Here is a 27235-nt window from a genome sequence, read left to right as displayed (position 1 = left end):
GCAATTAAAGGTCCCCTTTCAGTTGCTCCCAGTAATGTTCTCCTTCAATTGCCCCCATTTTAATGTTTTCCTTCAGCTACCCCCCAGGTTTAAGGTCTCCCTCCAGTTGCTCCTGGTTTAATGCCACCTCCATCTGTCCCCAGTTGAATGTCCTTCTTCAACTGCCCCCACAGTTTAAACTTCGGGGGTAGATAGAGGAGGACATTAATGTTCCCCTCATATACCCACCAGGTTATTGTCTCCCCTCTATCTACCCCCACAGTTGAATGTCCCTCTTCATCGGCCAATGGAAGAACAAAAGGACGGCGCTCTCAGGTCCAAAGGAATTTATTCAAAAAGAAGATTGCACAATGCAAAAACAGTTGCCGCGTTTTGGGTCGGAACCCTTTATCAAGTGCGTAACTTCACTAATCGAGCTTCACTCAAGCTAGGAAGAAATAAACTCTATCCGGAGCGCTACCAGTGTTATAGAGACGTGATGCCACTCTCACTCTGACGAAGCCTAATATTGCTGAAGACGGAGTTGTGAACGGAGTCACAACCCGATCAGGTGAGAGGCCACCAGGTCCTGAGTTCTTTTCATAAACACCAGATAATTCATCTATATATTTATAATAGACCATCTACACTATAAGTGTGCTCGGTGTCTCTCTATTCTCCTCTTCATCGGCCAACGTTTAACCTAAAAACATACCATGATACTCACCTCTCCTCACTCCCCTGCCTTAGGTCTCTTGTCCCCGCAGTGTTGATGGAGCTGTAGGCTTGACTTGAGTGACGTCATCACATCGCACTAACAGCTCCTGATGCTGGAGCATGCAGGGGCACAGTGGAGAGATGGGAACTGTCTGTTCCTGCTTCACCACTGCATTTGACTCATCTGCATCCTCTCCGGATGCAGATGAGTTGAATATGGGGTATACCTCCCACCGACCAGGACACAACCCTTTCCAGATTGTCCAGTTTAGGAGTCACACGGATTCCAATGCCAGATTAACAGACTACTTATCCCAGCAATTTTAGTTTACTTACTGCACACATTGCACATTCTCTGCTCCTGAAATTCTAGTATTTTTTACTTCAGTAAGTTTGCACTCCTCAGCTAGTATGGAATGAGGTTACTAGATTTATACTTAAACAGCTGAAATCATATTATAGTAAGTGACCATAATATGTGTATGCTAGTTGTATTGCTAAACTCTAGGGAGCTCAGTGTTCCAGGAACACTGGGCAAACATCTGTTTACACAGCTTACTGTAGTTTAATGCCATTTACTTCTTTGGTAACTTTGTCAAATGAGATATTTAAAGTGTTCCTGTAGCTAAACACATATCAGCCACAATAGCCTCCCTGTCATCCAGCAAATGGGCAATAAAAGAGATACTTGTAAGAGGCCCTATAAAACAATCAAATACTTAAGGAAAGCATTTCAGTCATTGCACCGCATGTTTTTATACTCTGGGAACATTAAATGGGAGATTTCTTGCCTAGAAGGCCTTCTATGGTGGATTCATGGGTAGAAAAGCATTAGAAACACATCACGTATTATCTGATCTATCACAATCACCAAGTATTTCCTAATCCAGCAGTGTATATTCAGAGACATGGATCTTTTTTTAAGATAGACAATGAAATAATACTGTAAATTATGAAAAAAAAATAACTCAATTTACTTTTATCTATCAAATACAATAAATACCACCAGCCCTCATAAATGTGCTATAACATGAAGAAAAAAAAAAACTGTAATCCTTAATAAGGTCAAAAGTAAATTCTATTGAGGATGTACAAAACTTGTTGCATTGAGTTGACCCACAAGGAACAGGTTAACAAACAGGTACAAATAAGAATAGAGGGCTTTCCATAAGTAATAAAATAGAAATCAGTTCTGTTTATAATCCAGTACTCATGTTTTATTTATTAAATAACATGCCATATAAAATGATAGTCTTAGAAGAAATGCTTCCAAGGGAGAAAAGCTCCATTAGACAGAATTCCATGCTGCAGACTTTAACTCAGAGGTTTCACAAAGCCATAATTCACTAATCTGCACGGGGTCTAAGGTAAAAACAAACAAACAAAAAAAAACTGGCTGTCATGGCTCATAAGTGAGTCAAAGCAGCTGACAATCTTGGAATTCAATTTATCATCATCACTAAATAACATAAAATAACATCTTTATTTTAATTACAGTACCTTAAAAACTTGTGCAAGTACTGCCTGCTGCAGGCAGACCAAGAGAAGACCCCATTATTTCCTGCCAGTGTTGGTGACATTATGTTGCCTTCAGACTTCTTACACACATTTCCCTCTCCATCATGGATCATCCCAAAACTGAAAAACAAAAGTGTACAATGAAAAAATATTTTGGCTAGACTGTGACTACGACTTTTTATAGCACTCAATAGTTAAACTCTTCAGAATTACAAAAAAATGACTTGTAGCCCTGGCTGAAATCTCACATGCAAATATAGTTTGTAAATATGTTATTGTGTATCTATGATACATTTCATAAGATTTCTACAATAAACTGTTGTATCCATCTGGGATATTTAGAATATATCCACAGGAAATCTTATTCTTCTGGAACTCTCTGCAGCTTTTGACACTGTGGACCATCAACTCCTCCTCACTATGTTCCGCTCAGTCAGACTGAAGGACACTGCGCTCTCCTGGTTCTCCTCTTATCTCTCAGACCAACTTTCAGTGTATCATTTGCGGGCTCTGGTTCTTCCGCTCTTGCTGTTGGGGTTCCTCAGGGCTCGGTCCTAGGCCCCCTCCTCTTTTCTCTCTACACAGCCCCCATTGGACAAACCATCACCAGATTTGGCTTGCGGTACCATCTTTATGCTGATGACACCCAATTATACACATCTTCCCGTGATGTCACCCTGCACTAATACAGAACACCAGTGACTATCTAAATCTCTCTAAGACTGAACTACTACTGTTTCCACCATCTAATAGATCTGTCCCTGATATATCCATTGCAGTCTCAGACCTTACTATAACTCCTAGGCAGCATGCCTGCTGGCTCGTGGTTATGTTTGACTCAAACCTCTCCTTCAGCCCCCATATTGAAATCACTCACACACACTCATATCATCACCTCAAAAACAGCTCCAGAATACGCCCTTTCCTTACCAGAGATACATTAAAGACACTTCTGGTTGCTCTGATTCACTCTCGCCTTGACTACTGTAACTCTTACTAATCGGTCTTCCTCTTACTAAACTCTCCCTTCTAAGGGGCCACACGGTGGCTCAGTGGTTAGCACTGCAGCGCTGGAGTCCTGGTGTTCAAATCACGCCAAGGGCAAAAAGCCATCTGCAAGGAGTTTGTATGTTCTCCCCGTGTTTGCATGGATTTCCATCCCATATTCAAAAAAAACCCAAAACATACTGATAAGGAAAAATGTACATTGTGAGCTCTATTTGGGGGGCTCACAATCTACAATATAAAAAAAAAGAAAAAAAACAAAAAAAAACCTCTCCCCTCTACAATCTATTCTGAATGCAGCGGCCAGGCTCATCTATCAGTCTAGATGTTACAGCGATGCCTCTTGGCTGCCTATTCATTATAGAATAAAATATAAAGTTATCACTCTCATCCACAAGGCTCTCCATAATGCCGCACCTCCATACATTTCTTCCCTCATCTCTGTCTACCGCCAAACCCGTGCTCTCCGTTCACTCAATAATCTAACACTTACATCCTCTATTATCAGAACCTCCCACGCTCATATACAAGACTTCTCCTGAGCTGCACCACTTCTCTGGAATGCTCTATCCCGGACAATAAGATTAACTCCCAATTTCCACAGCTTCAAGTGCAAACTAAAGACGCATCTTTTCAGACAGACAATTCCTAATGTAAACCCTTCTATACCATAATTAGAATCCCCAAAATGTAACCCTCCTCTGTTCCAGCTCCCACATTACCCCACATGATATGCCACCATTTCAGGCCAACTTCATATGTTCAAGCACCATCCACATGTTAAAGGACATGACTGGCGATGGCTCAAAGTTTTATGTTTGTGTAAAGACCGTAACATCTATTACAAAATGGTCTGACCACTGTATAAGCAATGCTACCTCCGATGGCACCCCTACTACCTCGTGTCACCCCTTCTATCTCAGATTGTAAGCTCTTGCGAGCAGGGCCCTCAGTCCCATTGTGTGAAATGACTACTTCTTTGTAATGTATCTCTGTATTTGAACCCTACAAATTGTACAGTGCTGCGGAATATGTTGGCATTATATAAATAAAATTCATTCATTCATTTCCACAGAAAATAGATTAAAGGTCTAAAAGAATTAGATCTTATCCCTGGAACTGCAGCTCTCTCAGGGGTCTGTCAGCCCCTTAATGCACCACTCTCTCCAGTCACTTCCAAGGGAGTTCCAGGAAAAGCTGATCAGGCAGGATTCCCACACTCACAAGAAAGAAATATCCCTTCACACTGCGCAGACAAGAAAGTGGATATCTATATGCCAAATCTACAGAAGTTCGCTAAAATGCAAAATCAATATTCACCATTGTTTCAACTGAAATGCTGAAGAGAACTTACTTGTGACCTGACTCATGGGCGATGGTAAATGCAAGGCCTAGTCCAGTGTCCTCATTAATAGTACAGCTACGATATTTACTGCACATACCACTAATAGGAGCAAACCCTGAGGGGGGGGGGGGGAGGGAAAAAAAAAGAAAAAAAAAAAAAGTTTATAACTCTCTAAAATATACACAGTATATTTGTATCCCCGGTATGTCACACAGTATTGCATGCTGCAGGGTTTCTCTAACAGTCATTTCACATCTGTATATATAAAACTCAAATTCTGTAGTAGTCTGCTCTATACAAATCCACCGATTTGGGTGAAATTTGGCACGCCTCTTCTCCACCCACAGGAGCAGAACACTGCGCATGTTACATTTCGCTAGCGTCCCCCAGTCATGAGACTGGGGCCCTCGAAGTTAGGCCCTATACATATAATGGGGAAATGTAAAGGTGAAAGTGCTGAGGGGAAAACAACAGTTGTAACTGACAGGGACGGATTATAGCGACGGTGCCAAAGAGTCGCTGCTGAAGGGTCTGCACCACCACACACAACCATTTCACAAACACCATATGAACATCACACAGACCGCACACATACACCAACCCACAAGCACAACACCACACAAATGCCACAACACAAACACCACCCCACAAATACCACATGCAAGCACGCATGCACACAAACACACATGGATGGATGCCCACTATACACACGTATGAACAGAGCACGGACAACTACTGCACGCATAGACACTTGCACTGCACACGCACAAACACATGGATCACACGCACATACATGCATACATATACAGTACACGTGCATGCACACATACCCATGGATCACACGCATCGCACAGAGACACACGCACAGAGACACACACACACACACACACACACTCTGACAAAACACGTCCGGTATCCTTAGTGGCTGCTTGCACACTAGAGTATTTTTCATGGGCCTCCAGGCCATGGATTTGGTGGTTGCATAGACTTCTTTGTGCACAAAGCTGTGAATAGTACACTGTAGTGTGCAATCAACCTTACTGAGCAGCAATATTGGTCAGGCGAAATCTGCCTCATAGTCAGCTTGTCATTATTGCTTGCTATACAAGGAGCTTTCATCACTGAAGCTGCTGAGGTAAAGTGAAAGCTGAGCTCTGATTGGTTGCTATGGGCCTGTGAGGTGGTTTTCATTACTGAGATGTCAGCTCCTTCAGGTCATACAATGGTTCCAGTCACATGGAGGAAATGGGTGAGTAATTTCAGAACTGAAAAAAGCGCCTCTCATGGTTTGTTTTTTTCTGCTAGAATGGAGTTTTTTGGCGAGGATAAAAATACGCTTCAGGAATTAAGAAATGGTTTTTTGAAGCGTTTTTTGGAGCATTTTTTGAGTTTTTGTTTTTTTCCTTCAACACAATGCATGGACCCTGAAAAAAAAAAAAAACGCTACCGTTTTTTTCCATGCAGTTTTTGCCAATTCTGCGCCCAAATCCACAACGTAAATTTTACGCCACCCATTGACTGCGTTGGATTTTGCAGGCGGAATCCGCCTGAAGGAAGTTTTTTTGGTACTATTCCGTTATCGGGCCAGCAGCAGCGCAGTTCAGCAGCAGCTTTCGGGACAGCAGTTCAGCAGCGGGAATTACAATGACATCCGAGGACTGCTGGCCCGATGCTTGTGCCCAGTAACCAGTACATCGATGACCCCCCTCCCCCATCCTTCTCCTCCTGCCAGTGCTGCCCCCCAGCTCTCCTTACATCTTCCCCGTACCCTCTCCCCGCCACACGACTAGGCCTCACCTCAGCGCTAGTACCGAGACCGAAAGGAAAGACACCGGGGCTCAATCCAGGCCCTGACAAGAAACACGCCGACTATAGGAACGGTGAGCTACAGCGAGCCGGAGGGACAAACTTTCTGCAGCGTCCGGCGGCTATCTAGTAGCATTCATTGCTCAAGATTTACGGTGAGGCCTATTACAGGGAGAGGGTACGGGGCAGATGTAAGAAGAGCTGGGGGGCAGCACTGGAAGGAAGAGGAGGATGAGGGCATCGATCGATGTACTGCCTACTACACACAAGCACGGCCTCTATCATCGGGCCAGCATCGGCTTAGTCATGTGGCGGGGAGAGGGTACGGGGTAGATGTAAGGAGAGCTGGGGGGCAGCACTGGAAGGAGGAGGAGATGGAGGGGGGGTCATTGATGTACTGGCTACTGGGCACAAGCATCGGGCCAGCAGTCCTCGGATGTCATTGTAATTCCCGCTGCTGAACTGAACTGCTGTCCCGAAAGCTGGTGCTGAAATGCGCTGCTGCTGGCCCGATAACGGAATAGTACCGTTTTTTTTTTCCCCAAGTGGAAAATTTTTCGTATGCAACGGTTTTGGAAATTGCAGCATGTCCGCGCTGCAATTTTTTTCCACAAAGTGGAGATGGGAGTCGCATGAATCCCATCCACTTTGCAAGTACTGTAAAACGCAGCAATATTTCCACTGTGGGCAAATCACAAAGTTTCCGGTCGGTGGAGCCCTGGCCTAAGAGTAAGTTCACACTGGGTTTTTTTGGTCAGGATTTTGAGGCCATATCCGCCTAATCCATATGATTTCAATGGGAGCCGGTCAGTTTTGTTTTCTGGGAGCCATTTTTTTCTGGCTCCTGGAAAAAGCAGCGAGAGGTTCATTCTTAAGGTGTTTCGCCTCGTGCCATCCGCCTGAAAACACTCCCTTCCCAACTAGGCTCATTCACACCAACTATTCATGGGCATATGTGGCCCAATCACAGGCCCAGTCGCAGCTACCCATATTTTGGACCACCTCAGGTTCTGGTCCAAAAAACCCTGTGTGAACTTATCCTAAACAAAGCACAAGGTCAATCACTTAAAGTAGCCGGCGTTAATTTGGAGAGCCCGTGTTTTTCACATGGACAGTTGTACATTGCTAGCTCTTGAGTGGGTAACCCCAAAAATCTTTTCCTATACAGCACATATATGCACCTGAAGGTAAAACCGGAAGCATTATTTACCAAAAACCACTACAATGGTTGTATAACTGGAAACCAATTTTACTCTTTTGTCTGTGAACTACTTATAGATTACACTGGAGGGAGGGGGGGGGAGGGTTGCACTATGTTGTTAATTGTCTGTAAAGGTTTTCTATGTTTATGTAAGGTGCATAAAAATGAAATTTTTGATAAGATACCGTAGTTAAAAAAATAGTTGTAATATAAACTATTACATAATATGTATTGAATATGTAAAATTAATAAAAAACATTGAAATGAAAGAAAAAGTTGTTGTTCACATCAATGTTACGATATATTAGTAAAGTGACAAAATAATAATTTTAAGTGCAGGAAAAAAAAAAAAAAAAGATTTGCTGTAGCTCTGAGAATGGCAATTTCACTGTGACATTGAAAATTTTACTTTAACCTAACCAACAATTTAACATATTTTCCACGAGCGAAGCCACCGGGTATTCTACCAGTATAACATAAGAAAGGTGAACATTACCTAATGTGTCACAAGGTTCGTTCTTCCAGGAACATATATCTAAACCAGTAAGTAGGATGGCATGATCATGCCGACTACCATCTTTTCCCATAAGTCCAGACTGCCACTGGCAGAAGCTGCTCAGGGTATGGTCAGCATGATGATTTATTACAAGACCAGGCTGAAACAGAAGCACATCATTTTAAATATATATTGTAAAAATATAGATAAGGGAAAGTTTAACTTTATTAAGAGCCCTGTATATGTACAGTGATTGAAAGAAGCCAAACATGCACCCAGGTTCAGTGATCAGCTTAAGGAAGTTGTCCAGGGATTGGACAAACTCCGGAGTGGTCAGGGGCAGGTGTACCATTTAACCCCTTCCTGCCACAGACAATTTTCGTTTTTGCATTTCCCCCTATTCCAGGAGCTATCATTTTCAATTTTCAGTTCAGAGTCACATGATGGTTCATGGTTTGCAAAATAAGTTGTACTTTGTAATGGCACCACTCATATCCTGTGCAATATACTGGCAGCTGGAAAAAAATTTTCAGAAGTGGGCAACAGTCATGATATCCAAGAATCCTCGCTTTAAAATAAGACTTGTTCATGGTGAATTATAAAGCATTTTGCTCAAGCCCCGAGCAGGGCTCATCCAGAACTGTAGGGATATAATTTATTTCAAAAATTGTTATGAAACTTAAACTTGAAAACTTGTTAAGTTTTACTATAATTGCAGTTAAGCTTTAACACAAAAAACCCCCCAAACTATATGACATGAGCGGCACTGCGGAGATAAGTACAATACTGACAATCAGCTATTAAAAATAGATATTTCTATAGCACAAGATGCCTTCACAACATGCGATGGATCACTAGCATTTTCTATTACTAGACCCTGAAGTGTGTAGCAACAGTCTAAACAGCTCACTATATCTTCCATCTAATAAGTAAATCCATAAAAGCCCACAAAATATTAGCGCTTTTATTACCTAGAAAAAGCTTCACAAGCAACAAAACCATCCTGTATAACTGGCTGCCTCATAATAGCCTTATAAAACATGCTATGTGGTTTCCACTACATCTGATCAATCATTGCTCTTTGTTGATGGCTCTTGCAATCAACACACCAAAAATTGGCAAGAAACAAGTTCAGCTGCAGATGTTTCCTTCACAATAAGCATATCCAATATTTGTAGTTTTGATAAGTCAGGAAGAAAACTATCATCGTGGAAACTGGAAATGTGCATTTCAAAATACAGAACCTAAAACGGTACATAGAGGAATACAGAATGATATTGATTTACTTTAATCAGATTCTTTTTATTCCTTTTTCATATTAAAGGTCTTAAATCACAGTTCATATTTGAGAGAGCTTATTTTTTTTGGCCATCTATTTTTTTTCCTCACTATAAATAGAAATACCAACTGTACCTGCTCATCTTCCAGTAGAATAAGGCCAACAATGACAATGTTAATGTTTCCTCCTATTGTTCCATCTTTAAACAAAACCGATACCTGCAAAACATGTCATTTGGAACTTTGCATTAGAGACTGGAGTTCAAAATGTGGAAAAATTCAGTACCTATTCCTCGTCATAATTTTGTCAGTTAAGTCAAGGCCCCACAGCATGTCCTGCAGAAAAAAAGTGTTGCTTGAAAAACCGCGTTGGCAACACATTGCGCTTCTTTCCCCAGTACTTTAGACTGAAAGCTTTCAGAGGTTTTCTCTGTGGATTTCTATTACAATACCTATGGAAAAACCGCCGGCATTTCCATAGGTATAATCGACATGCTACAATATCCAAAACCGCATCGGTTTTGGAAATCGTGGCGTGTTCGCATCGCAGTTTTTAACACTTAAATTGGCATGAGATTCGCCAGAGTCCCATCCATTCTGCCCTCACTGTAAAACGCCGCAATTTTTTTTCCAGCAAATCGCAGCATTTACATTCTGTGGGTCCCTGGCCTAGAAGGGGTTATCTGGTTTTTAATATTGATGACCTGTCCCTGGGATAGACCAACAATATTAGAACTGGGGGGGGGGGGGGAAATCACCCGTACAGAGAAAGATCAGCTTGTGGTACGGAGCTGTAATGTTGAAACATGAAAAATCTTTCATGGGGAATTTTTTTTTTTTTTTTTCCACAGAAAGCTTGTGTATTCACACAGACAACTGCAACATACACAGTCAAGTACTAGTTGAACTAATGAGCTAGATAGATACATGGATCTAGACAAGTTTTCAACATTGCAAAATGCTAGTAACACTTTAATTAAAAAAGTGTTAACAGTATTTGTGAGAGAAAAGAAACAGGATAAGGGTTTGTGTGAAGAGATGGTTCAGGCTGATTAATGAATTACAGTAGTTGCCAGATGAGATGGCTCCTTTAACCCCTTCCTGCCGATGGCACTTTTTGACTTCCTGACCAAGCTCGATTTTTCAAAACTGACATGCGTCACTTTAATGTGGCAATAACTTTGGAATGCTTTAACTTACCAAAAGTGATTTTGAGATTATTTTTTCGTTACACATTATACTTCATGTTAGTGGTAATTTTTGGTTGATATGTTTTGTGTTTAAATTATGAAAAAATAGGAAATTTGGAAAAATATGCATTTTATAAAGTTTGATATGATGTGCATTGCATACAGATAGTCAGATGGCCAAAATTATATAATAAATCTCATGTCCCAGATCTCTGCTTTGTCTCACCAAACTTTAGTCACCCTTTTATTTTGTACGGACATTAGAAGGCGAAACAACAATATTCAAAATTTTCAAGAAATTTCCAAAACCCATTTTTTATTTTTTAAAGGGACTAATCCAGTTATGAAAAGGTTTTGAAAGACCATTGTATTAAAACCCCCCATAAATCACCCCATTTTCAAAACTGCACCCCTTAAATAAGCCAAAACAACATATACCTAGTATTTCAACCCTATAAGTGCTTAACAGGAATTAAGACAGTGTACAGCATAAGTAACATGTTACCTTTATTCTGCGGGTCGGTACGGTTACGGCGATACCGCATTTATATTTTTTTAATGCGTTGCTATTTGTGCAGAATAAAGTTCAATTTAGGGGAAAAAAAAAATCTTCTGAAAGGCATAACATTTTTATTTTTCGGTAGACAGAGCTGGTTGAGGGCTAATTAAAGGTTTCTCTTTTGCTCTTAGTGCTAAAACACTATCTGACTATTATGCTCCAATTCCGAAAAATTGCGAACTTAATTTCATTAGCCAATGGGCTAAAACCAAAGGTGAAACTGAATCTATTACCTTTATTTTCCTTTTCTTGCTCTTATTATGTAAAAGTTCTGTTCTATCCAATTGCTTTGATCTTTCATAAGCTTTTTCTATATTTAATTTAGGATAACCACGATTTATTAATCTTTTTTCAAACTCTCTGCTTGTTTTTCGAAGATCGCACAATCACTATTAATCCTTCTTAATCTTACAAACTGGCTATAGGGAATTGAATTCTTGACTGACTGTGCATGGTAACTGTTATGATGTAATAAAGAATTTGTGGCTGTTGGTTTTCTAAATACCTCTGTTGAAAAGCCTTCCTTTGTTTTTCTGACCAACACATCCAAAAACTCTAAGGAGTTATCATCAATTTTTGCAGTAAACTTCATATTTAAATGATTTTGATTAAGAGACTCAATGAAGCTAAAAAATTCCTCATTCGAACCTGACCATAAGATGAAAATGTCATCAACGAAACAAAGGTACAGATGGATATATTTTGAAAAAAGGTTCCTTACATTGTATATATATACATCTTCAAAGTCAGCTAAAAAAAAATATTAGCGTAGGTGCATTGCTGCAAGAGAAAAATAGGTGGCACTTTTGACTTCAGGACAGAGCTTTGTCTGTGATTGGTCGCTCTGTTTCTAATAAGTGCGCATGTGCCAAAATAGAATGGAAGGTAATGCTTTTCAATGGTATATGTAGCTCGTGTTGCGATTGGTCGCCTTCGATAGAGAGATTGCGCATGCGCCAAAGAATACCTATACTCAGCAAGTAGCTAAGGGGACACAAGTAGTGAAGTGACTTATGTTTATTCAGTTCTCGTTCAGGTCCGCTCCTGTCCTGTGAGGTGGGAGGGACGAAATGTGATTGGTGAGACACACCATGTACCAATTTTGATTAATTGTGTTTAAGGCTATTTAAACTTGAAGTTTGATACTATTTGATGTTGCATTCAAGGCTTGAGAAAGCGCTTTTGTTAAGACGAAACGGCTGTTGCCTCTATACGCCTGTTTATGCATATTCTCGCTTCCTGAAGTATGTTTTTATGAAAATGTCGCAATAAAGAAAGAATTTTTAAAGAAAAGAATTCATCGAAGTGGTGAGTGCCCCCCTTTATTTTCCTATTCATTGAAGATTTTAATTTTATTGTTCAGGTTATTACGGACGTGGTGATACCAAATATGTAATTTTTTTTTCTATTTTTTTTAACTTTACATAAAACATTTTATATGGGAAAATGGGATTTTTTGGGGCTTTATTTATAAGTTATTTTAAACTTATACTTTTTTATTTTTACTTTTTTATAAAACTTTTTTTTTCTGTCCCCATGGGGGATTGAAGCAGTGATCTGCAGATCTCTGCTTAACTAGATGTACGCAGCAATACACGTGTATTGCAGTGTACAGGAAGCTGCCAGCCTGTGTAGACGCACGGGGCTGACAGCTTCCATTTTGGCAGGTTCAACCAGGTACGTGGAGGGGGGAAGTGATGGGGCAGACCCGGGGTCACTGATCAGACCCCGGGCTGCCCATTACCAACACCGGCACCCCCCAAAAACAGTCGTGGGGCACCATTATGTACCGAAACCCCTGAGATGCTGGCAGTCAAACATGATATGTCAGGGGTTAACACCTGCAATCGGACCTGGTTCCGACTGCGGGTGTTACAGGGCATTCTCAGCTGTAACATACTGTTCTGTGTGCACACCATGCAGCCGCCGTTGTACTACGGCGGTTTGCGGGAAGTCCTTCCCGGCAGTGGAATTTTCCGCTAGTGGAAAAAAAAGCTAGCAGAACCCTTTGAAAACAATGGAAGGCTTTTTTCCAGCGTGGAAAATTCCACACCAAATTCCTCACCAATTTCCTCCATGTGAATGGACCCTGAGGGAGTTAGGAGTATTGCTATAGACATTTATGTAATTTTGATGTGCTAGGCAGTAGGCCTGAACTCTGATAGCTAGGGAAGTTAGGTTATATATTTTGTGGCCAGACAGCAAAGGATTTTTCTTTGTGTTGTATATAATTTCTTAATTTGCATGAGAATCAACTAAAGCTGGGCGAGACCAGTTTAAACAAAAATATTGTGCTGGACCACCTTAAAGGGATTCAATCATTAAAATGCTATTTATTCTCCCTAACATGTAGGAATAGCATTAAGAAATGCTATTCTTCTCCTAGCTTTAGAGGTCTTCTCCACACTGCAGTTTGGTAGAAATCTTTGTTTTCTTCTGTATGCATATGTGTTCTCTCGCAGCACTGCGGGCGGTCCTCAGCACTCAAACAGCATTGTGGGCGTCCCCAATACTGCGAGAGACGTCTCCAGCGACGCCTCTATCTTCGTCTGGAGCGGCCTCTCCCTGTGTCTGCTTCCGGCGGTGGCTTCCAACTTCTAGGCATGCGCAATCTGCTCTGCCGTCAGGCCTCGGGCAGAGCCGACTGCGCATGCCTGAGGACATTTTCTTGTGGCCGCTTACCCCAGCTTACTGGCCACAAGAAAATGGCCTCTTACACTAGTTTACTGTGTAAGTGGCCACAGGAAAATTGCAGCGGGCACGCACAGTTGGCTCTGCCGAGGCCCGACGGCAGAGCCGACCGCGCATGCCTAGAATTTTGAAGCCAGCGCTGGAAGACGACGCAGGGAGATGCCGTTCCAGGCGAAGATAGAGGCAGCGCTGAAGATATCTCACATGGGACCCAGTGCTGCAAGAGAACTCATTTGTATACAGAAGAAAACAGATTTCTACCATACGGCGGCGCGGAGAAAACATCTAAAGGTAGGAGAAAAAAAAGCCTTTGTTAAAGCTATTCCTACGTGTTAGGGACAAAACCCCCCCCCCAAAAAAAAAAACAAAAAAAAACAAAACACCTTTTTAATGATTGAATCCCTTTAAACCTATCTATCCCAGAAACACAAGATTACAGGGCAGCCATCATGCCAGAGTTGCTGCCAGAAGAGCTGCAAAAATTTGTTTTAAACTAGGCATCCATATATTTATATGGGAGAGAGTTGTGGGAATGAGAATGTTCTGTGTCATGTTCAGGGTTCACAGTGGAAGAAGGGTAGAAGGAGCTGGGCTGTGTCCTCCATCCATTTTTGGAGACAAGTCCCATACGATTTGTCTCTAAATTTGTAATATTTATAATATGAATATATGCTATCATAATTCTGTCCTCAGAGGACTGCTGCTCCTGCCCCCATTGTACAGAACAGGTGCTAAAAAGTTATTTTAATAGAACAGAGTCAGTCTACTATAAACTGTACGAAAATTTCAGTATCTCAGGATTACAGTTCCCTTATGTTACACATAACATAGCTGTCGAGTGAATACTTCATGTGCTGACAACTTTGTTACTAGACACCCCATAAACATGTACACTTCGTTTGGCTAAAATCTGAGCATATCTAGCCCATTAATATAAAGATTAGCATAAATCTACCTCTACAAATTTACAATAATCTATCCATTAAGATATATTCAGTAATATATAGTAATTTCTTATAAAGAGTAACTAGCTATATCCACTTCGATATGTGTACAGTAACGTAAGCTGAATTTCAATATTTCTCCAACTATCAAAGTTTTTCTGGCAAAGTTCAACAGGAAGACAGTGTAAAAAGGATTTACCCCAAAGGCGCTTCATCTGAAAGAATTGCAATCGTACCATATTGAGTATTGTCAAAACGTAGGTGGTGATGTTTTCATGACCATGATTTTGCATCATCTTCTTGTCAACGACAACAAGAGTTTCCACATTTAAAGGCTTGTTCCTCTGTAACTTTATTAGTGACCGTTTAACTCTTCCTGGGTATTTGTATTCATCAGGCAAAATGTAAACTTCTTTGGGAGGCCTAGGCATATCTAAATATACAAAAAATAAATATACAAAAAGAAAAATTTATACAAAATCTTCACGTATTCGCTCAGTTTCATTTGAGAAAGTATTCTAAAAGCTATATAAACATTTGGCCACTTTAAATCAATATTCAAATTACTCCCCCAAGCGCATCCAACAATCGTCAATCACTTAGAGAGGAAGTCATCACTATTAACTCCACATCCTTCAATAGCTGCTGATCCACAGATTCCAGTGCACTTGGATTTTTTTCTATAGCACCAATCATTGAGTAATTGGTGCCAATTTGCCTTTTCGCCATAATGTAGATTGCTTGATCTGTATTAAAAAAGCAGATTTTGCTGCTTCTTAAAATTTATCATTTACAGCAAACCAAAGAAGCCAGTCATGGCTCTTATGTGTTATATTTATGGGTGGACTATGGTTAATGTGCATGCTATAAAGGTGGAAGAATCTCACAATCCATATTAGCAATTAGTTGATTAGACTTCTATTTCAGAGTGATGCTTCTCTGGTGATAGGGTTCGGTTTAGTGTGAACAGAGGACACAATAGACACACTTTCCCAGCTTTGTTGAAAAGAATGAACACACACTTTAGCACGTTCTGCTGTCATATTATAAATTTTAGACTTGGTTCAAGGTATAAAAACCAATTGCTACCCTTTGAGCAGGCCAGCACATGCTGCCCCCATAGCATCTCCTCTCCTGGAGCAGCACAACTACACAGAGCCCTGTGCCAGGTAGACATACCTGAAGTGCTGACTTTGTGTACATCAGGAATCAGCAACCTCTGGCATCTGTGCCAAAGGCAATTTAGCAAATAACATACCAATCGAGTAAACAAGGTTCACTTCAAGGGTTCCTAAAAAGTTACAAATATTATTAAAGAGTCACTACAACTTACCACTTTTTAAAAAAGGCACCTGTGACAAAAACAGTCATGTTGTTACAGAGCAGGAGGAGGTGAGCAGACTGATATACAATTTGTATTGAATCTTTAAGCACAAAACTATATATTTATATATCTGATGAGAAGTCAAGGAGGAAGACCTATCAGTGACTGACTGCTCTACTCGTATGCATACAGGGGAGGTTGTCAACCAGTGAGTAGGATATTCCCCGCAGTGTAGGTTCACACTACCGTTGGATATCCATTATGATAGTGTACAGACTGAGCGCCCACAATCTAGAGATTGAAACAGGGCGGCACAAGCAGTCATACAAGCCGTGGGAAAACAGACTGTGCCAAAACTGCGACCAAGGGGCCCTAGAAGACTAGGCCCATTTCCTACTACACCAAATACTCAGCTGTGAGGGCCATCTACTACCAAAGACTCTCTGCCCACATCCCAGACTTCACATCTGAAGATGAGAAGAGGAAACTACATCCTACTGGGAGAAGAGGAGTCCACCGTAGAGATCGCTGCCCAATACGTGTCCAGCTGTCACCAAACAAGAGGAAGATGAGACCCCAAAGACTATTAAACCCCCCACCCAAAGACCTTTAAGCCCCCCCCCCCCATCACCCGCCTATCCCATGCCGACCCATACCCACACGTTCCAAACAAGAACGATGAGACCCCAAGGACTCATAAACCCCCAACCCCCACCCCCTTCCAATTCCTCCAACCATTCTTTGCTTTGGCAAACCAATACCCAATGTCGCCCGCTCATTTTGCTTAGCAAAATGTAATAGTACAATGCTAAACTGGAATGGGTTAAGCATAAAAACAGTTAAAATACATCAAAAATTAAAGATTATGATGATGAGGATTTAGGAATCTAACGTTTGCGTAGTGTAAAGTGATAATGTGATTTAAGATCTTAAAAATGTGATAATCTGTTCAGTTCCCCTCAATCACTTGGGTGTAGCTAATACAATATGTTACACAGCCAAAACTGTTTTCTCTGTAGAAAACTACATAACGACTAGATTATTACAATTATTCTAAATTACTATTAACCATCTAATAAAATAGATCTTATATATAATGATAGAGTTCCAAAAGGTGATGTGCCATCTACTGGAGGGGTTCTGGTGTAAGTGGCTACTGATCAGGACTCAGATTGACTCTGGTATGAGGCACCATAGGGTACAGGCAGAGGAATAGTCAGGAACAGACCAAAAATCGGAGGCAGATAGCAGATAACCAAGGTCATGGACATTCCAATGGGTCAGGGTGGGTAGCTCAGATTCAGTAGTTCCAGAACAGGCAGAGGTCATACATTAGTAGGCAGGAGTACAGAATCAGGAGCAGGATTGGGATCAGAAGCATGGTCAAGAAACAAGTTGAGGTCAATAACGGATAATCCACAGAAGTGAAGTACAGAACTCTTGCAGAAGCGCCAGATTCAATATTAGCATGGTTCAGAAACCTAATGTAGGAGGACAAAGTCAGGGATTGACTCTTGGGACAGAGTTCTCATAGGTGAACTTGTTATGCCTTCAGGGCAAGACCAGATTCTACACAGAAGGTAACTCACTGCTGCAGGGACTGTCAGAAACCACACTGTGTAAACTGGAGACAAGATGGTGACTGCATTTGTTAGGAGAGAGCACGTGACAACCAATGGAAGACGTTAAAGTAACCCCTCCCTTATACCCCCCACTGAAGGTATTTCTACTCAATCAGAATTCAATTCCTCTCCTTCAGAGCCTGAGACACTCTCATACTGAAACTTGTTAGATCCCAAAGCAACAATTCAGACTGGGCTCCTTCACACGGAGTTTACGCTCCATGTATTCTGTCTATGCTCCGTGTACTCTGTCCATTTTACACGTGTAAAATGTAAGAAAAATAAACAAAAAACAAAACAGCACCGAGCTGTATATGGTGAAGTATTGTTAAGTTGAGGGTGTAATAAAGATTTGGTGTGCTCTCACCTGATGAAGTTGTGAGAAATTCACAACTACCGTAAGTGCCTGGAAACCAATTCTAGGGGGTTCCTCCCTATATGTGGTTGAGCAGCTGGGTCCTGTTCACCAATGGTGTGGAGGATATATATAGGGACCAGGAAGAAGGACCGCGCTTCACCAGATAGCAAGAAAACCAATTTATTAAAGTTCAGCAAACGCGTTTCGGGCATAGGTCGCCCTTCTTGAAGTGCAAAGGAACTAGGCTGCAGTTGTAGTGGTGGACATTGGGGGCACCTTTCAACTGTTCTTTAGTTTCTGCACTAAACACAGAGCACTAAATGTCTATTGTCTGTGTAAAATGTAGTTAGCCATTGAGGTCAATAGCTTGTTTGTATAATGAGGGTCTTTTTAAACACGCGTAGACGCGCTCATAAAGACGCGTGTTATACAAACAAGCCATTACTACATTGTTACCTTCTGTGTAGAATCTGGTCTTGCCCTGAAGGCATAACAAGTTCACCTGTGAGAACTCTGTCCTAAGAGTCAATCCCTGACTGTGTCCACCTACATTAGGTTTCTGAACCATGCCAATATTGAATCTGGCGCTTCTGCAAGAGTTCTGTACTTCACTTCTGTGGATTATCAGTTATTGACCTCAACTTGTTTCTTGACCCCTTGCTTCTGATCCCTTCTGATCCTTGCTACTTTTAAACATGCCGGGAAAAAGAAAATTGAATTTGTTGCAAAATTCTACAACAACGAGAGCTATGAAGGCAGTCAGAAGTCAACAGTGTTCTCGTCAAGCGGAGCAAAGGCGGTGGGGAGAAAATCATCGACGCCAACAACGCACTCGTTATATGGCAGTGAGCTGCTGAGATGCCGGAACAAGCACAGTGTGAGGAACAAGGTAAGTGGCAGGACAGCTTAAGAGCTGCTGAAACGCCAGAGCAGGCAAACCATCGACTGCAGCAATTTGCTGAATATATGCAGATCATCGACGCCAACAACACACAGACAAAGTCCTCGGCAGAGGCTAGTATATATATTAAAAATTCAAAAATCACTTCCCCTCCTTTCCCTAGAATACATATAAGGTTACTCACTCAAAAAAAAACTGTTAAACACGCACACATTACATATCCCTGGGTCAGAAAACACCTGCTCTACAAACCTACAAAAATATTTTTTCTTGCACAGTGAACGATGTAGCAGTAAAGAATCAAAAGTGCCGAACCACAGTTTTTTTTTCACGGTAATGCCTCGGATAAAAATTTTACTAAGAAGTCAGCAAAGCATAGAGAGAGCTCATATCCTGATCCAGTCTCCATACATCCTCATGCGACCAATGATGTACTATTAAGTCTTCGGCAGTTAAGGGGATAAAGACCTGGCACCATTCATACCATTACAGCGGATGTCAAGATGGTGTTAAAAGAGGGCCGAAAAAAAACAAAACAAAAAAAAAAACTGATGGGTTCTTTTATGACAACGTCATCGTCAGACTGCATTATAAAGGGAGAAATTGCACACTTTTTTATTTATTTTTTTTTTAGCAACAAAGGGGCAATTGTGCCTTTGCAAACCAAAAAGTGGTAAAGTGCACCTACATCATAAATGGGCACCACAGTAAAGGTCTAAAAAAGTGGGGCAGATGATAAATAACCTCCAATATGGCTTGGGCATGGTTCATAGGACTGAAAAGGCTAATATAGCTAACAGGTGAACTCATTATGCCTGCAGAGCTAGACCAGGCGCTACACAGAACAAAGTATCAAAAACCGCATAGTGTGAACTGGAGTCAAGCCAGTGACTGTTAGGAGAGCGAGCATGACAACAGGTGCAGACCATTACAATGACAAACATATGAAATATTTTTAAAGAACCTGACACAATTCCTCCAGCAATGACAACTAGATAAAGGAAGTATTTTAGATGGTATTAAACATCTTACTGGTTTAAAAACATTTTTTACATCTGATTCATGATATTTGCAATGAATTTCAAAGTTACATATATTAACTACTAGCCTCTTCGTCTGCGTGTTGTTGGCGTCGACGATCTGCCTATATTCAACAAATTGCTGCAGTCAATGGTCTGCATGCTTCAGTGTTTTGGCAGCTGTCAAGCTGCCCTGCTGCTGAACTCATTCCTCTAGCTTGCCCATTATTGTTCCAGCATCTCAGCAACTCGCTGGGACGCTATATAGTGAGTGTGTTGTTGGCATCGATGATCTCCCTCAACTCTGCTTGAGGAGAACACTGTTTACTTCTAGCTGCCTTCATAGCTCTTGTTGTTGTAGAATTTTGCGACAGATTTTCTTTTTCCCAGTATGTTTAAAAGTAGCAAACTGCCAATTTGGATTAAAGGTGTTTTCCAATCCAGTATGTCAGCATGCTGCCTGGAGTAAATCAGATACTATGCAAAAGCAAGTAAACAATGGACTCCGGGTTAGCTGTGTGTTTACATAGAGAGATAACAGACCTGGCTTTATCAGCCTGCTGACAAGAGAAGTTTAATATAGTATCCTACAAATATTATAAATGTGAAAGTTTGTGTGTTTGGATGTTTGTGAGTTTGGATGTTTGTTCCTCAATCACGCTAAAACGCCTGGACGGATTTTCATGCAATTTTCCACAAACATAGTTTTCCCTTAGGATTGAGTCACAGGCTACTTCTGGTGCCCCTAAACAACATGGCTTCCTAGCAGGAGACTCACAAAAGCAGGACTCCTAGCCCCAGCTATAGACTCACACACACTGCCTGGCATTTCCTGCCTCAACCTGCTTGCACACTCCTTACTGTCACCTCAGGAGTAGCCCTCACTCTACTCACTCACATTTACATATAGCTTTCCACTATATAACACATCACATTGTCTGTATCACGACATACACAATACAACACATCACATTGTAATTACATGTATCTCCTATCACTGCTATATACAGTACCTGATATATATACTCCTGTACACAGGCTGTATATACTATATAATTACATGTATCTCCTATCACTGCTATATACAGTGCTGATACATATATACTCCTGTACACAGGCTGTATATACTATATAATTACATGTATTACCTATCACTGCTATATACAGTACCTGATACATATATACTCCTGTACACAGGCTGTATAACACATCACATTGTCTGTATCACAACATACACAATATAACACATCAAATCACATTTGCTAGCCCACCAAACTTTTTAAAGCACTTTTACAGTTTCACACGTCTGTGTCCGCCCAATACTCAAATCACCGCAGACGAAGTCGCGGGTAAAAGCTAGTGTTAACAAATTCAAAACAGACCTGAAAGCCATGTTACTTAGCGGGATAAAAAGTAGTGTGTTAATCGAGGTTACAAACTATGTGCCAAATTTCTGCATTTTTGAGTAATTGAGTATCAAACACACAAACTTTGACATTTATAATATTTGTAGGATGTACAGGTGGCACAGAACAGTGATACAGCACACCATATGTTTTGGGGTAGCCACTGAAATGCTGCATTTACATTATAGTTTCAACTGCAGCTTCTAGACCTATACCAATATGCCTAAAGACTTTGATGACTATATTGGTATAAGTAGCAGTTTCTGGGTGTATATGTCAACAGTGCAAGCAGAAGTTGCCGGATAATACATTATTATGTGCAAAAGCAAAATTATTAGAATATCTACATTTAGATACTTAAAGTGGGGAAAAAACCCCATAAGATATTATTGTTGAAGTCCAAATAAAAATAATTTTATTCTGCTTGATCAATAAATAAGTCCCCCAAACTATGAATAAGAGAAAACATTTCTAATAGCTGATGTATTGAGCTCAGCACAGTACATTGTAAACTAGTGATGTGATTGTTACAACTGGTCTCTTATGAGATAAGCATTAATCTATTGATCTGCCTTATACATTCCTATTAAATCACCCGACAAGCATGCACCCTGAAATGTGCCAATGAAATGTCACATCTTTATCTACTAGTCCTGCCACAACAGAAAATAGTTGCACATAAAACTGACAAAAACTGGAAATAGAGAAACCTATAGTCTAATCGCAGGAACAGTCTATGGCATACATAAATTAATCCTGCTAGAGGGGACATCATAGATAACCTGACAGCTATGGATACATGAATTTCAACACTATTATATAGATGTAATATATAGATTTGTTTGCATATTAACTGTGATTTATTGATCTGTATAGCATATTTTTAAGAATTTGTTCATCATGTATGCTTAATAATCTTATATTAAAGTATATTTATATGTTGTATCTGTTCTTCACCATGAAAAAGCAATGTATATGCACAATACTTTTATATACTTTTTCCTGCATCCTGCTTTCAAAGAAATCAAATCCTAAAATACATGTGTGAGAGGTTATGGCTGCAGTACAGGACATTGGCCATTTGTAATGTATTGGAATTTAAAGTCTTCTATTTACTGTTCTGGAATAAACAGCACTGTGCTACATACACTTTCTGAAGAGTACAATCCTAAAGCGAATTGTTGGGGTCAGTTTTAAATCTAGCCCACTTCAGTTTCTCTTGTTATGATCTTTACACATTTTTTATTTAATATATCTTTATCATGTAACCGCCCCAGGGACACTTTCTGATTATCCGGTGACAATCTGTTTCCCCATTTCCGGAAACTGATAGTCACTAGACACAAAGGGTTAAAAGAGGAAAATGCATCTTACAAATTGTCATGCAATTTCTCACAGAAGTACCCCACAGGTGGGTTTGGGCACTCAGCGTGAAAGGGAAGGAGTGACATTGGGTGTATGAAAAGCAGATTTTTCTGGAATAATTTTCAGGTGCCATGTCTCATCTGTAGAGCCCCGTAGAGTTATAATACAATGGCTGCATTCGATGGTTTGCCTGCTCCGGCGTTTTGGCAGCTCTCAAGCTGGCCTGCCGCTTAACTCGTTCCTCGCGCTGTGCCTGTGATTGTTGTGGCATCTCAGTAGCTCACTGGGACGCCATATAATGAGCTGTAATGAGTTGTTGGCATTGATGATCCATCTGCTCCGGCAGCTCTCAAGTTGGCCTGGCACTGAAGTTGTTCTTTGCACTGTGCCTGTAATTGTTTCGGCATCTCAGCAGCTCACTGCAATGCCATATAATGCATGTGTTGTTGGCGTCGATGATCCCCTCAGCTCCGCTTGAGGAGACCTCTGTTGACTTCTGACTACTTCCATAGCTCTCGTTGTTTGCAACAAATTAGATTTTCTTTTTCCAGGTATGTTTAAAATTGACTAACAGCCAATGGATTAAAGGTGTTTTCCCATGTCACCTTGTCTGCACTGCCTGGAACAGATCAGATAATATACAAATGTGTGTACACAATCCACTGAGGGTTAGCGTGTGTTTACACAGAGAGTTAACAGCCCTGGGACCTGAGATAAGCTGCTGCAGGAGCAGTGTAATATATTATGTGAACATAAATTCATAACAGTCGTGAAGTCATGTCATTTACCGGGATAAAAAGTAGCCTATGTTTTAATAGAGGTTACAGTCTATGAGCCAAATTTCATTCAAATCTGTTCAGCCGTGTTTGCGTGACTGACTAACAAACTAGTAGGATTTGAAATGTAAAGTTTTTCATTCATGTAAGAAAAGCCAAACAAACAAAAAAAAAAACAACCACACCTATCATAATGGACATAAATTGACAGTAGCTGATGGCTATTTAAGTTACTTTGCTTTATATGTCCATTGCCCATAGACTTCAATATTAAAATATATATATATATATATATATATATATATATATATATATATATATATATATATATATCGGACAGAAAAGTCCTGCATGTAGGATTTTTTTTGTCCACTGGGAAAAAACAAAAAAAACAAAACAGACTTGGGTGTAAACGGAAACTAGATAAAATCCCATTGAAATTATTGGAAATTCTGATGGTTTAGCTAGTGTCTGTTGCTAAAATCTTGTAATGGACAATAGCTACAGGCAGTGGCGTAACTACCACCATAGCAGCGGTAGCAGCTGCCACAGGGCCCGGGACATTAGGGGCCCAGTGACAGCTGCTACCGCTGCTATCATTATTCTCGGAGTCGGAGGTCTTTTCGGACCCCCGAGTAGAATGATCGGGGCCCCCTGTTGGTGGAATACTTTCCACCAACAGGGGGCCCCGAAGCTGCAGCAACGGCTGACACACAGGAGCTGCAGCTCTGGCTCCTGTCAGCGCTTCAGGACGCTCCCCCTCTCTCCCCCCTCCCTTTCTCTGCTGTCCTCTGCCCATCAATGAGAGGAGGCGGGGCTTATCCCTGCCGAGCTCCTGCCGTCCTGCACTGGAGGAAGAAAGGAAGAAGGAAAATGAAACTAAAGCTACACAGGTACGTACTGGGGTTACTTATTAATGTCAGGCATATGGGGTGATTACTTGTGTTTTAGTAACTCCATGTGCCTCATATTAATAGCAGTTAACCCCATCATCTCCCTCACACTAACCCCTGTGTGCCTCACCATAAGAGTTACTGATATGTGAGACATATGGGGGTAATAATAATGAAGATACTTTATTATTACCTCCATGTCTCTCACATATCAGTAACTCTTATGGTGAGGCACACAGGGGTTAATGTGAGGGAGATGATGGGGTTAACTGCTATTAATATGAGGCACATGGAGTTACTAAATTGTAATGCACATGACCAGATTTTTTATCCACAATTTGTCCTGGTATAGCGGTCAGCGGGTGACGTGACAGTATTTAGTCCTGTAGGGGCCACTAAGGGACATAATACTGTGTGCAGGGGCCACTATTGGGTATAATACTGTGTGCAGGGGCCACTATGGAACATAATACTGTGTGCAGGGGCCACTATTGGGTATAATACTGTGTGCAGGGGCCACTATGGGACATAATACTGTGTGCAGGGGCCACTATTGGGTATTATACTGTGTGCAGGGGCCACTATGGAACATAATAGAGCGCGCAGGAATGCGTAGGAGGGACTCGGTCGAGATCTTCGGTGTCGGGGGGGGCCCCATGTCAAAAGTTCGCCACGGGGCCCCGCCATTCCTAGTTACGCCACTGGCTACAGGCACTGCTAACGGTCACCAAAGGTAGTGTGAACGCCCCCTAAATGTTTTAATGTTTGCTCTCTTGCATTAAAAGTTTCACTCCTTTACGTTCTATGGGACAGATTTATGAAACTAAGAAATCCTTTCTGCCCCATAACAACCAATTGCAGCACATCTTTTATACTATACTGTCTTTTGACTGGTTGCTATGGGTAATAAAGAGTTTCCTTTCAGACAGTTTAATACATTTTGCCACTTACATCGACAAGGTCTGCTTACCTAACAATGTGCGTGAATTCTATAGTATGGGCCGTCACATATAAGTTACGTCACTTTTTTTTTTTTATGCCTACTAACTTAAATATACTGGGCATAGTACCAATCTTTAAAGCAAAGCATTTGCAATTACTTTCTTAAAATGTTGAAATATAAAAGTTTGTCCTTACATACATTTCCTGCGCCTTCCACAGTAGTGCTGTTTGTGACTTCTTTCATGCCTGTGGTCCATTTGAGAATGAGCTTTATACGATGGCTTGGTATGGACACTGTAAAGCCCATTATGATTTTCCAGTTCTTGCTGCCTCTTAACTAGAGATACCATATTTTCTTTGTCTGTTTGTTTGTCAATTGATCGCTTATATAAGACATGGGGTTGGTGGCCATCAGAAGAGGAGTAATTGTGTTTGAGTACAATATGTTCAGGCAGTGGTTTCAAGAAATAGTCAGCCTCTTGTGTCCTTATTATCCCAGACTAGAAACAAAAGAGATATTTATCACACACATGTACAGCAATAAGGAATATTTACTAATGAGCAGAGAAAAAAAAAAAAAAAAAAAAAAAAAAATATAGAATGGGACAAGACCATTTTTAACCTTATGTTAAATAGATTTTGTATTAACTTGTCAGGCATGTTATGTCATTGGAGTTTCCGACAACTCCGATCTTAAAGTGTACTTTCAATTATACATGAAAAGTGATGTGTACCATTTGTTAGTATAAGCTTTAACTTTCTTCTCCCCTTTTAAGAGATTCAGCAATAGACAGTCAGTGGCGTAACGATTGTGGTTGCAGCCTTGTTCCCCGACTGCTATACATATTGTTAATGGAAAGGGGCCAGGTCGGGCCCCATTTCATTAAATGCCTGCCTAGGGGAGATGTATATAAATTTAAACACACACAAAAAAAACCCCCCAAAAAACAAGACACATACAATCTTTATTTGAGGTACGCATCCTCTAGTCTGCGAATAAATCAACAAGCTAAAAGTTGCTTAAAGGTGCTTTTGAGCCTGTGTGGGATAACTGGTGGAACATTAGCCTATAGGAACGGACACCTAATGTCTAAATACCCATAGTATCCTCCCAATAGTATAATCCCCACATACACTCACTCTCTCTTACCTGGGCTGAGCATCCACTCTGGGGCTCTTCCTGCTGGTAACTGAGGTCACGCTGGTGAAACAACGTCATCACACACCATGTGACTGCTGGAGCGCGAGACCTCAATGTTAAGACAGAAGATGATGCCACAGACCACAGGATAAAGCGAAGATGCTCCGGAGAGGTGAGGTCAGGGGAGTATAAGTGTTATTTTTAAATCACATCTCGTGGGCTTCTACTTATTATACTCTGGGGTCTGAGGAGACCCCCAGAATATAATAGCACCGGCTCTAAGAGAGGGAACTCTTGAGAGCCCATAATACTGCATGGAGGCCACTGTGGAGCCCATAATACTGTCTCAGTATTGTTTACATGCTGGGTGCTGCACTGCTAACTCACCAAATTCTTGATAACTGCAATTGTGGGTACACAAATTTTGACTGTACTACCTCTGTTGTAATCAATAAGTAGAGATGAGCGAACAGTGTTCTATCGAACTCATGTTCGATCGGATATTAGGCTGTTCGGCATGTTCGAATCGAACACCGCGTGGTAAAGTGCGCCATTACTCGATTCCCCTCCCACCTTCCCTGGCGCCTTTTTTGCTCCAATAACAGCGCTGGGTAGGTGGGACAGGAACTACGACACCGGTGACGTTGAAAAAAGTAGGCAAAACCCATTGGCTGCCGAAAACATGTGACCTCTAATTTAAAAGAACAGCGACGCCCAGCTTCGCGTCATTCTGAGCTTGCAATTCACCGAGGACGGAGG

General features: G+C 41.0%; 1 protein-coding gene across 1 annotated transcript in view; it reads right to left on the bottom strand.

Annotated features, from left to right (window-relative positions):
• ADAMTS16 (ADAM metallopeptidase with thrombospondin type 1 motif 16) overlaps positions 1-27235 on the bottom strand; it is a 140306-nt gene that overhangs the window by 66457 nt on the left and 46614 nt on the right. Inside the window, exons 3-8 of the mRNA XM_075271171.1 lie at positions 25535-25835; positions 14966-15162; positions 9481-9564; positions 8068-8227; positions 4574-4679; positions 2197-2334 (exon numbers count right to left, since the gene is read on the bottom strand). Of these exons, the coding sequence (XP_075127272.1) occupies positions 2197-2334; positions 4574-4679; positions 8068-8227; positions 9481-9564; positions 14966-15162; positions 25535-25835 (986 nt within the window). The remainder of the gene's footprint in view (positions 1-2196; positions 2335-4573; positions 4680-8067; positions 8228-9480; positions 9565-14965; positions 15163-25534; positions 25836-27235) is intronic.

This window comes from Leptodactylus fuscus, chromosome 4 (assembly GCF_031893055.1).
Source record: "Leptodactylus fuscus isolate aLepFus1 chromosome 4, aLepFus1.hap2, whole genome shotgun sequence".
Taxonomy (NCBI): domain Eukaryota; kingdom Metazoa; phylum Chordata; class Amphibia; order Anura; family Leptodactylidae; genus Leptodactylus; species Leptodactylus fuscus.
The sequence above is the reverse complement of the archived record's forward strand: the minus strand, read 5'-3'. Positions and strand labels throughout refer to the sequence as shown.